Genomic DNA, 13038 nt, shown 5'->3' with positions numbered 1-13038 from the left:
TTTCCAAAGTAAATAAATATTTAGTGGAAGAAAAATTAATGCGTTTATTCATTATGTACATTTCACGTGTTTCAAATATATAATACATATAATACGATTATAAAATAAATATTATTTAAATTATTTAAATAATATAAAAGAAGTATGTATACCACATATATACATATAACAAGAAGTTATAATGAATATATAATATAATGAAACTACCGTCGGAAGCTTACTGCTAACCGATTATAAATATCAATCAATAAGAATAACAAATCACATTTTGCTTGGACGAAGAAATAATTATAAAAATATTTAATTGAAACATTTTACGCATTTTATATGTTTATATGCTTTTAAAATAATCTAGAATATGAAAATAATCCTGTTTTATTAAGACTTAAAGTGTGAAAATTTATTTGCTAATACAGTTTCATACGGAATATCATTGAACTTTCAGAAAACATTATGTCTTCGGAATTTACTTTTTTATCTTATTGCTATTATAATTCTGGTATTTCGTTGTTTTAATTGAGATGGAGTAGTTATTATTGCACGAAACAATTATACGAAATATTCTACATTATACATGTTTCAACAGAATCAATTACACAACGTGTCTATTGTATAACATTTCACATTAACTATCGAGAATGCCGTACTTAGCACTTAACTAGTCGCATGGATATTATAAGCTTAATTGCTGTGACATTGCTTATTTTACAGCAATTTACGTCATTCAAAGTGAAACATTAATATAATGATTATAGCGAGAAAATGTATAAATTAAAATACGACAATTAGAAGAATCATTAAATTATATCTTGCGGTACATATACCTATGTTTAGGTAGTTAGTTGATCGTATACTTTTCGCTCTTTTTTCCTTTAAATTTCTATAATTCGTGTAAACGTTATATCGCTAATTATAGAATTGTTTCTATGTATTCGTGAAGATATCATTCGACAATTGATTTATATATATAGTTTCTTTTTTTAAACAATCAATAAATAAATAAATCGTTTAGTTCACTAAAACATATAAATATATTTGAGTCTATTTTATTTAATAGACGAAATTTTTACGACACAACACACACACTTGCATAAATATAATCAATTTTAAAACAAGTCAAACATAATAGCTTCGCGTATAAAAGAACTATGGATGGATTTATAATTACATAACCGTTTCATTTCCATGCGACTGCTTAATTAAATATTAAAAAGAAAATTAAAACCTGAGTTATCTATAATCATTATTGCTTGTTAAATTGCAATTGTTATTGAAGGAAAACGAGTACAGTTTAAAGTTTGTTCTACAATAGCACAAACCATAAAAATTAATCAATCATAGTCGATTGTTTTTATCATATTCGACTATGATTGGCCAATTTTTTACAGCTTACGACTTGCGATCTTATTGTAGAACAGGCTTTAAACGGCTTACGTGCCGAGAATCATTTGTAACAATGCATCAAGCCCTTCATACAAGCGTGTATTAAGTAATAACAGTAACTACAATACTGTTCGCGTGTAGTATCGGAGAAGCACGTAATACCATGTGGTAGAAACGTTCTCAAAATCGTGTCACACGTGTCGTTGTTTCTCTGTTCTCATCGTCCCGCGTTTTCTCGAGCAGAAGGACGCTAAAGCTTCTCCAGTGCGCGGCTATTCGTGAGCAACTCCCTCGTAAGTCTCCAAACTTGCTTCGCAGCGTTTTCCAGGCCGCTAGGTGACTTTCCTTTGAATAGATCGAGATTTGGCAGGAAATAGTGCGGACACCGCCGACACTGTAGACAAGATATCAACTGCAGGAAGATGCCGTTAATACGATCGGCCAAGCAACTCTCGTCCCATTCGGCCTCGAGGGGATGTTTCTCACACTCGTGTAGCAGCAGCGTCTTCATGTGGTAGCTGGTGACGGGATTCCCAGGCAGATCAAGATGTCGATCCCTCAGGGTTTTGAGTATACTGAGACACTTTCGGCGACAACCGCCCTGCAGCAGCCTGGTTTCCGCTTCCGTAAAGGACAAGACCCAGGCGTCGCCCTCCATTGCCGATTGCTTGCCTTGAAGTGCGACGCTTTCCTTCGACAATAGATCGAAGCCTTCTGTCTTGACTTCCGCCACTAGATTGGGATGTGGCCAAGGTATGTGTGGTATCGGCCAATGAGCGGCAGATCGCGGCCACACGCCGGAGCATTTGAATGCCGGCGTGATCTGTACGACGTATCGCTCCCGTATCCGTAGCTTCACTTCGGTGGTGTCGGCGATCATCTTTACCGAGTCCCTATAGTTACACTTATCACAGGCCTGTGCTACCAGAGTCTGAAACCTCGAGCGTATTTTTCTGGCCGACAGATAGCCAGACGCGGTGATAAATTCAACCCAGAGGGACATGGACCTTTTACGTCCGTCGCTGAGCTTCAACACTGCGCAGCCCGGCAGGGTGCCGTCGTCAACAAAGTTGAAAACTCCCATCTGGTTCAGGTAGAGGACCACCTCGAATTCACCCGGCGAGATCACCTCGAGACCCTCATAGCGGCCGTTACACTCGGTCAATGAAGAGATGAAGCGTGGCTCCTGCACTTCGACCTCCTTGAGTACATCTTGTACGACCTTGCACACCTCCCGTATGGTTTTTTGCACCTGGCCCATGCGAGCCTGTACCCGTTCGGCGTAGTACTTGTTCATCTGGTACAGCATCTTCGATGGACCACCCATAATATCTTGTGGAACCAACATCATGACGAGACAGTCCGCGTTCGATGATCCTGAGGATGTTCACTCGTTTCGAATGAACGAGTCTCATTCTCTCATGCGTATATTCACTCACTAATCATGTCATTGGTGTCGTTATTGTTATCGTCAATCGTTTTCTCGTGCATGATTCCGACGGCACCCGGGCGATCACGCTATGTCGATGTCGTCCCGATTTTCAGGTTGGGGGAAAGGCACTGCTCAAAATTTGCAGTCTCAAAAAAAGGTCGCCCGGAACGGGTTACGGATGACGAACCGTGCGTGCCTAATCGCGCGGCAGGTGTACGTGCAACGAGCGCAGCTCGAGGTGTCCCGCGCGCGCGACGACAGAGAAAACGTCGCTGACCACCGGCTGGTTCTACTGCTTGTTGTAGTTGTGTGCCCGTTCCTGAAGTCCCGCCTTCCAAACGACAGGGTCACGTGGAGCGTGCGCGTTGTTACCACGCCTCCTGTCGTTCCTCCTCCACTATTCCTCCTGCTTGTGGTACCATCGCTATTGATGCGTAGCGATAAGCTATGCGATTTAAGGAACTCTCTGACATTCCATTACGAATGATACTTCGAGTTACTTTCGGCGATATTTCTATCTAACAGTACCTTTTGTAAAAAATGTCGAAGAATTTTTGTAGAAATTATTAATAAACTATAAAACATATATTGACAGAAATATATAATATATTGTATATTAGCTAATAATAAGACACAAGGCTTGAAACGTGAATTTTTATTTAACTATATCTATTCTAATTTTTATGGAAAATTTCGAAGAATTTTTATCAGGGTTTTTCAATAAATTAAAATAGAAATATTACATATCGTCATTCAAATATAATACTCGAAATTTGATTTCTTTTTAGTCATAGTTTGATTTTCATGGAAAATTTTAAAAAATTCTTATGGAAATATTTAAATAAATTAAAACATAGAATATTATGATATAAGATATTATGATACATAACTTGACACTTGATATTTTTGTCCAGCCACAACTTGATTCTCACAGAAAATTTTGAGGAACCTTTGTTTAATAAATTGATTATAGAGAGAGAGAGAGAGAGAGAGAGAGAGAGAGAGAGAGAGAGAGAGAGAGAGAGAAGTATTATGTATCATCACAAAAGGCAATGCTTGAAATTTGATAATGATAATGAAGATAAAGATGATGAAATTTTAGAATAGTATGATTATTTAAAACTGAATTGTGCAAACTTTGTTTAAAACTTTTTTATCAATTGAAATAATCTTATTAAGCAATGACACAAACTAAAATTTCATCAAATATTTTATAAAGTTTATTTATTATATTTAAGTCGCCTTTATGTTAATTCTATATATTCATATATATCGGTAGCTGATATTCAAGCAAATGGATAGCTAGTTCGCGAGATTCCATAGCACGATAATTTCAAACATAACCAAATGAATAGATACGATAACGTTTTGTTGAAAGGATCGTTTGCTGCTGGCATAAAAGGCGACAACGCTTCCTGAACATTGCCGAACGCAAATATGGAGCTTCAATCTTGATGGTACGCGCGCAGATACACACACCGTAGAGGCAGGTGTGCGCGACGAAAAATAGCTTACAAACACGAGATACTGGAGCCTCCCTTTTATAATACAATCGTAAAAACTCATACTATACAAATATCCACCAAAGAATACTGATCGACCAGGCGGATATATCACAAGATTGTGCCGATTAAAGACCTCCATGTACTCGTATATATCTTTGATCATCGTTCTTCGCCCACTTGATTGGTTCAATCCTTTGCAATAAAATAGAAAGTAAACATAATTGTCATTACATACGTAATATTTTGTTGTAGATATATTTCTATTGACTTTAAATATTATTAAGAAAATTTGAGATATCTCTTACTGTTTGACTTCAGACTTCTATACATTATACTTAACCGTTAATGCCTAGCGAATTTACAGTAAAATATGAAAACCATACTTACCCTGGGATATATACAGTGTGTAATAAAAATATACGCGGTTGAATCTAAATAAATAAAAGATAATATTGATAATATTTAAACAAAAATATTAAAGAGTCCATAATGTATTATGTATTTGATAATACGTTGAAGTTTAACATCTTGTATATTTCTTACTTACTTCAAAAGTGACACAACTAAACAAAATGTGACCTTTGAGTTATTATTATTTGTGAATGTTAATGAGTTAGGTACAGATTACTCAATCATCAAAAATTTATATCAAAGAAGAGAATCTTCTTTTTTTTATTTATAAAAATGATACAACTCAAAATCTATTATAGAGGATATTATAATCTTTTTGGAGACCTTTTTTTTAAAGAACACACAACGCTATGCTGTTTGACCGACGGACTATAAACTTAAAGAACATTTTTAGCGTTAAAATAATTTTGGTGATCAAGTTAGAAAAAAATTATTTTATTTTGAATTTAGTCATTTTAATTGATCGATACAAATATAAACTATTAGTGATGTTTCGAGTTATGTTACTTTTAATGAATTAATTTTAATGAATTTCCGGACTTGTTATAATTTTGTAGGATATTAAAATCATACTTTAAAAAAGACAGTTTTTTAAGAGTTGCAAAATAAAAATTATAAAGTGACATTTGATCATGTTTCTAAGAGTATATCTTTTTATCAATATTTGATTAGTCAATAGTTTTTTGTTAGGTAAAAAAATAATTTTTTTCCTTTTTCTGAAAAGTTATTAATTTTTTTAGATGTATCATTTTTGAAGTAAGGGAACAATATGATTTTTATTTGATATTAAATATGGCGGCATGGCTTATGAAGTCTATGACATTGTTTTTTTAGTATTTTTCATAATGCTGTAATCATTAATATCCTAATAATCGGGAATCCAATTCTTTATTTTCAAATACTGGGGAAAATGATAGTATTCTTTTGAGCTTTTTATTCCATTTACTTCATTACGCCATCCATCACTGTCCAGCTTGTTGTTTATGCTCCGATTGCCAAAGCTGCAGAGTAAAACGACGGGTTATGCTACAGAATCGCGCCATGTTCAATTCGTTGCTTCTCATTCGTTGGATAATCGAATAAAGCTCGAGAATCTAATCTACTTCAAGTTGGAGTGGTAGATTGGTACCCGGCGGTCCCTACTTCTCTTTCGCTAATACGACTTGATTCATGAGCCGAGCACGTGTGTCGTACTCGCGATCTCTCTCTGTCTCGCTCTTCTTGTTTCGTTCGCCCATCTTGCGTTGGTGAGGCGAGGGGTCAAACGTTCTGCTACATCAGCCCTCGCATTAAGGCAGAACTCGAGGGCTCCTGCCGCCCTAAATGTGCCTTTCATCATCCCATTTCGAGTTAATTCGTTTATCATCTGAATTATTTGTACACCGATGTTCTCGCGGCCTTGTTCGGAAAATGGCACTCTTGAGAAATTATTGTTCAATCGGAAGTTACTGGAGAAACTACGAAAAAAATCAAATGAAATCCCCAAATCGAAATTACGCACTGAAGTGTAGAACTGTGCCCTACATAATTATTTCGATGGTTCAACAAAGTTATTTTCAGATCCTGATTTAGTTAAGTTTTCAGATACTTCAGCAAAACCGTGGTTTCTTTCCATGTGGTAATATTTATTAAACATTGCACCAATAAGCTAAATAAAATATCTATATTTGATAGGTATTGCCAGACTTTTTATCAATAAATTCACCTAAACAAATTTATTAATGCAATAATATTATTTACCTCCGAAAAATTAGAATTACGAAGTTTATGTATTGTTACTAGTTCATCGTTTTTGTCATAAATAGAAAAATAAGTTCGATCAATCGATACGGTATGCCAAAATATTTCGCTTAGTATTGCAGTACAATAGATATAAAAGCATCTTTAGTTGCCATTGCAACTATAGACTCTCCTGTTTTCATTGTGTAACATTTCTATCGAGGATCGTGACGTATCTTCTGGGACGACCACTCCGGTTTATGCAGACGGCACGCCGAGTCGACCTTGTAAATCAGCTCGAATGAACATCCCCGCGTAATCCTCAAGTAATCCGGGACCCGTTCGTTGAGCTTCGGCAGCCGGTAGAGAAGCGGTGGCCGTGGAGTACGTATTTCACGGTTTCTTTGTCAAATGGCACGGAAAATATAAATCGTCCCGACTGTCGGGATTCCATCTCGACGAAATTGCCCCGATCGTTACGTAAATCTGTTACTTCAAGAATCATTTGTTGGATCGAGCGATCGAAAAGAAAAGAAAATTTCATTCCATTTATATAATAAATACTTTCATCAATTTAATTTATTAATACTTTTATTAATTAAATATAATAATACTTTTTATTAAATATAATAAGAAAACAATTTTGTATCCGATCACGTTATTACGAGTTGTCTCGAATGTTTATATTTAAAACAGCCAAAAGCTAAAATGACAATTAAAAGCCGGTCACTTACGACGGAATTATTAATAGCAGCAGCAACTGATGTTCTAATCTCTTTAGTATTCATAGACTACTAGCTCAGACGAGCCATTTAACGCGACAGACGGCTCGTTCGCATCTGTTACCGGAAACAGGTCGCATTATTTACTGCTTTATAGCTGAAAAACCCGCGGCACGGGTTAATTGAATGGAAAAACATCGTTCTCTTTCCGCTATCTATTGATAATTGTCATTAGTTCGGGCAGCTTTGTCGACCTATTGCCATTATGGACTATCATGTTTCGTGCCTGTTGGCGATTTTCTCATTACGTACAGATATATGCATTTTCGAATAATTTCTTTTTTTTTCTTTCGTTCGCGAGGCGGCAAATTTAGCGGAACGCGAGACGAGTCACGCTGCGCGATCGCCCTTTGTGCGTTGCACACGGTGCGTTATCTCGCGCGATGCTGCGGTAATAAAGGTATGAGAACACGCACGTGGCACACATAATTCATCGCCGCTTGGGATCCACCACGATAGCATCCGAATATTTCGAGCATTAGCCGACACATCCACGGAAACAGACGCTGCGCCGTCTGTTTCCGTCGACGTAGCAACCTTACGATTATTCTATAGAATTTCGTAAAATTAATTTTTATTATTATTTTCTAACAATAGTAAATTAATACAAATCTTGCTCCTCCCTTCTAAAGTATTAACAAATCATTTAAATGCAAACCAAAAAAAATTAAATATGCTGTCAGTTAGAGATACAATTTTTCATTTTTGTGTCATTTTATTCGATGAACCTAAATTATTGATAAATGGATTCATTATATATTTTTTAGCTATATATATATATATATTTATTTATTTAACCCTAATTAGTAATTCTTCAAAATTTTCTTAACTATATAGTATTTGTGGGCCTTATGTGTACTTTAAATTAATATATTACGTAAAGCGAATGTAATGGAATGATTTTTTTTCATTTTAAAGGTCAAAATCCAAGTAAAAAATTATATAATTTAAAGTTATGTAAGATTGAAATATATTGTGAAGTGAAATATATTGATTATAAATAATATACATATATATATTTTTTTCTTTTCACAAACATGAAAAGAATATCCAAATTCACTGGATTCGCGAATACCAAGGGTTAATTTATCAATGTTGAAAACAATGAAATTTATGTATGAAGATTTACCCCTTTCTGAAAAACTGAGACGTATGCAAGCACAGCGTTTTACCAGTCATTCGTACACTACTTCACTATGCTTTTTGTATTATCGTATCGTGATTTCGAAAGAATCGTCATTCGAAACGCGGGAGGGGGCTGCTCATAGAGGTGTCCAAGTGAGTCCGACGAGCGAGCGGCGGGTCCATTATTGTTCGGCGCTTAATCTGTTTGTTGTATACCGCCGGCGGGCTGCTAAGTGGTATCCCATTCTATGGTATCCCTACGTTGTATATAGAGCCAGCATACGACGGCGGGGGAAAACCCTCTTGCGAATGCGACACATGTTGTTACATCACGTCGCCCATTGTCGCGGCGCAACCCCGGCGCTCCGCTGAGTCGGGACGGTTTCGGTTGGTGAGAGATGAGCACGGAGAGCATCATGGGGAGTTCTAATCGTGTACCACTTGACACTCAGCGGCCAGGACCTCTCTTTAACCGCGTGTGGTCTCCACCACCCAGTCGCTGGCTCGCGTCGCGACATGTAAACGTATTATTTTTACGTCCCATCGGTACGATGTACATTTTGCGGCTTGACGGCGTCTCGAATAGAGCTCTCAGAGATGAATGTACTACATGTACACATAACTGATGTATCCCAGAAGTATCTTGCGTATTACTCTTCTATAATATTATATAAATATATAAAAAATACTTTTTAAGACAAAGAAGATCGAATATATTACAGACAGAATGATTTGTGGAAGTAACTTATAAATATTTAGCTAGATCTAAAAATAATTTTGTTGAATTATTTAAATATAGGAAACTCAAGCATGATGAACAATGCTGCACAAAATTTTGACAAATTCTAGCAACTAGCTTAAGCGGCTAACATAATTATTTCGATGATTCAATAAAATTACTTTCAAATCTGTGTTTATCTAATTTTTAAATCAGAACTTCAACAAAACCGTTTTTCTACTGTAGTAAGCATTAATGTATACAGTTATGTATTGTTTGAGATTTACATTTCTCTTTAAATATATAAATATATAATATTATTTTATTAGAAAAATATAAATTTGTATGCATCATGAATATCAATTATTCTTCTTCTTTACTCTTCAAGTATAAGAACTTTATTGCAACTACATATATAATTTATTAAAAACTACTTAATATGATTCTATTAGAATCACGTGAATATATTCTCTAAATTTTTTGGAATGAAAAATCTAAAGAGTAAGATTCCATTCCAAAAATTGAATCAGTCTTAAAAAAGAGTAGCTCAATTTTCAATTTTTAAGAATAAAATTGTATTCTTTAGAGTGAAATTCACACTCCAAAAGTTTTACGAAGTAATAAGATATACGTTTCATTAAAGAATTGTCGATTAACGCAACAAAGAGGGGCTACATTACAAACAATACAAGTAGTATTTCTTTGCATGCAAGGGGATTGCACAACAATGAATGAGCCTATCTAATCCTTGACAAGATTTAATGCGGAGTACGTGATATATCTGTACTGCTGCCGCAGGTATCCAAATAATGGATTCTGAGTCGCGATGCGGCTCTTATCAATCTCGAGCAGTGTTTGCGGAGAGCTTGCGCAGATCGCCGTAGGGGTTGGCTCTGTGCGTTCGCGCCCGGGCTGGTTTTCTATCTTGCGCATTACGTCCATTATATACTAGATATCATCGCGTGACTGTTAAAGTTGTGCAAAGAAAATGAAAAAATAAATACAATGCTTAAGCTTCAAAAATAAACACTTGTGTAATGTAAATATATCCCTCATTTTAATTTATAAAAACGTGATTTTTATTATCATAAATGAGTTAAATAACTGTATCAATTAACATTTTTTTATTACTGTTTCAATTAAAAGTGAACTAACTTAACTTCTTAACAGATTGTTAAAATCATCACAAAGAGTGGAGTTTTAAGGATTGTAAAAATGACAAAAATGACATTTGATGAAAAACTTAATTTTTTTAAATTACTTTTGTTGTATCACTTTTAAAGTAAAAGAATGATATTATTTCTCTTTTACAATAAAACGTTTTACATTTATTGCGCTAACATCTCTCATGCCTGTTTTCATCGACAATTATTTCTTTTTATTGTAAGTGACATTTATGATCCTTAAAGATTCGAATATTTTTTACTGCCGCTTACTTTTTACAATTTTGACATGCGTCGTCATTAACGTTTAACATGCACTTAATGATTCAAAACATGTTTTAATATTTTTTTCTTTTTCCCTATTAACGAAATTGATTTGTTTCTCACACGTTCGACATCGAAAGATCATCATCGTGCAAGGAATTTACTTTGATGACTTTCGCGACTTGTCACGATAACATTTTTGTGGAAATATTACAAAATAAAATATATAATTATATTATACAGAAACAATACATTCTAAAACAGCATTTTTTATATTTTACTGATAATTCATCTTTTATTATTCATTTATACTCAGAACTAAAATCAGCAATTATATTCACTAAAATCATACATAAAATAAAATGTTATCCATTTCGATTTATTAATTTAATAATTGTTTTATTAAGGAATTTTAACATTTATTTCTCTCTTTTGGTTTATATAATTTATATGTATAGCTTCTAATGTGTGATTCATTCATATTCGTTCGTACTCGTTGAAGTCTACTACTACTATGAAATTATTGTTTGCAAAATGTTTGCAAATGCGAAGTGTTTGCAAAAATACACTTAATTACTCGACTTAAGAGTGACTAAACACTCTTTCGAAGAATAAGTGAAATAATTATATAAACATGCTAAGGTGTCTTCGAGTATCGATATCGATAAGTTCAACATTTTTGGTTACGTTTATGTTTGCAATACTCGCGTTTTTATCGATAAAAAACGGTTTTACAAACGACGAGGACGTAGATAAGATCTTATTAGCATTTCTGACCGCGCAGACCTCTCGAGCATAATCAGCTGAATGGATCATTTCGACGGATTATTTCGAGGATAATTTTATTCGCCGTGCGTAAAGACATCGCGGTGGTACGATACGTCCTCATTAAGAGGCAAAAATTGAAAGCCTTATTAAACGGGGTGGTAAATCCGGGATCCCTCACTTTATCTCTCCTCCTACCCCCCTTCTTTCTTATGCCGTGTACACTGGATCTTTTTCCCGTCCACCCTGCACACTCTCTCGCTGAATCTCGTTCTTTTTGTTCTCCACCTCTCCCTCTTTCGCCAACGAGTTGTTCACGACTCGTCCGAGAGCGCAAGTCCGCGAGGTCCTGGGATCGATTCTCGGCTCAGCAGGAGGCTCCTCCTACCATGACGGCCATCTTGCAACCAGCACTAGTCTCACTATATCACATCACACTTCACTGCATCGCGGTTGCATTCTTATATTCAGCCATGCGCTCGTATCCTCGGACCATCCCGTCTTGGACCTCAATGGGGCACTTTCCTTCGATGTTGGAAAATGCTTATTTAATTATTAATGCAAAGAATACCCCATGGACTAAAGGTATCATGCGTGGGTACTAAAGATATCAATGGTTCATTGCGATAAATAATTAATTATGAGAAAGTGTAAACATTCTTTGAAATTTAACAACTTATGTAAAAATGATAGCAGATAAAATAATAATAGTCTAAGATTAATCAAAGGATATATATCTGTAAAATATGTAAGTTAGTCCTTTATAACTATGAAAATTGTGAAAATAATACTATGCTATATTACTATAAATAATATTATTATAGTATATAAACTCATAAGCAGACAGAAGCAACGTTTGCAATATTGCTGAGCGTCACAATGTTGTTGCGGTATTGCTGGAATAATCGAGAGGACAATCACTAGCTGAAATATTGTCCTACAGACTGTATGCTTTTATTTGATTTTATATGATTTCATCTGATTACAAATAATTTTTTTCATTATATATGAAGTCATTTGGTAAAATATATCATTTTAACAATCTGATTGGAAATGGAACTCAATATATCATTTTATTTAATATTGTACAATGATTTCTCTCGTGATTGCATATGTAATTATCGAATTATAGAGATTTTATATAAATTTTATAATGATTCCGAGAACTCTGTCTCATGATTACATTAAGTGGTTATCCTCTCAGGAATCATCAGTATGGATGTTTTTTCTATTTAATGTTATTTGTTTAATATATTTGTTTTTAACACAGATATGAAAGGCTTAATAAAAAGAATGCGTTTCTAATTTATATTTCAGGTGCTGAAGTACTGTGACCATTTGCACGGAAAATGGTACTTTTCTGAAGTCCGCGCGATCTTTTCCCGGCGTTACTTGCTGCAAAATGTGGCCATCGAGATCTTCCTTGCGAGCAGAAGTAAGTGCCGACAATTTTTCTCGTTTTGTCCATCCTCAATCAGCGAACCGCTTTTGGATGAGAGCGCATTCAGTTTCTTGTCGATGCTCCGACGTTCCTTTCCTTTCGTGTTATTTTGCGCGACAAGGATGCGATCTAATCCTACGAACGGAATCTCGAACTCGCTGCAAGGTGTTGCACGCGCGTGTTCGTTTTTACATAATAAATATTTCTTGCCCGCATTACACCTTTGTCTCTTTCTAAATCAATTTATTATTTAATCCCGCGGGCGCACCTGCAGTTATTGCTGTACTTCATCCCGCAGCGTCATATCGTAATTGTAATATATATATATAT

At 35.0% G+C, this 13038-nt stretch overlaps 2 protein-coding genes across 12 annotated transcripts in view; one reads left to right on the top strand and one right to left on the bottom strand.

The window, feature by feature from the left end:
* The window catches only part of LOC108746300 (neurobeachin), a 105427-nt gene that overhangs the window by 68095 nt on the left and 24294 nt on the right, over positions 1-13038 (top strand). For all 11 annotated transcript variants that reach the window (XM_018482990.1, XM_018482985.1, XM_018482989.1 and 8 more), the window contains one exon: positions 12585-12702. In XM_018482990.1, the coding sequence (XP_018338492.1) occupies positions 12585-12702 (118 nt within the window). The remainder of the gene's footprint in view (positions 1-12584; positions 12703-13038) is intronic.
* On the bottom strand, positions 1335-3105 carry LOC108746302 (protein mab-21-like). Its single transcript, XM_018482991.1, has one exon. The coding sequence runs from the start codon at positions 2732-2734 to the stop codon at positions 1634-1636; it is 1101 nt and encodes a 366-aa protein (XP_018338493.1). The 5' UTR covers positions 2735-3105; the 3' UTR covers positions 1335-1633.

The sequence above is a fragment of the Trachymyrmex septentrionalis genome, unplaced genomic scaffold (genome assembly GCF_001594115.1).
Source record: "Trachymyrmex septentrionalis isolate Tsep2-gDNA-1 unplaced genomic scaffold, Tsep1.0 scaffold165, whole genome shotgun sequence".
NCBI lineage: Eukaryota > Metazoa > Arthropoda > Insecta > Hymenoptera > Formicidae > Trachymyrmex > Trachymyrmex septentrionalis.
Note: the sequence above shows the minus strand (reverse complement) of the source record. Positions and strands in the feature narration are given on the sequence as shown.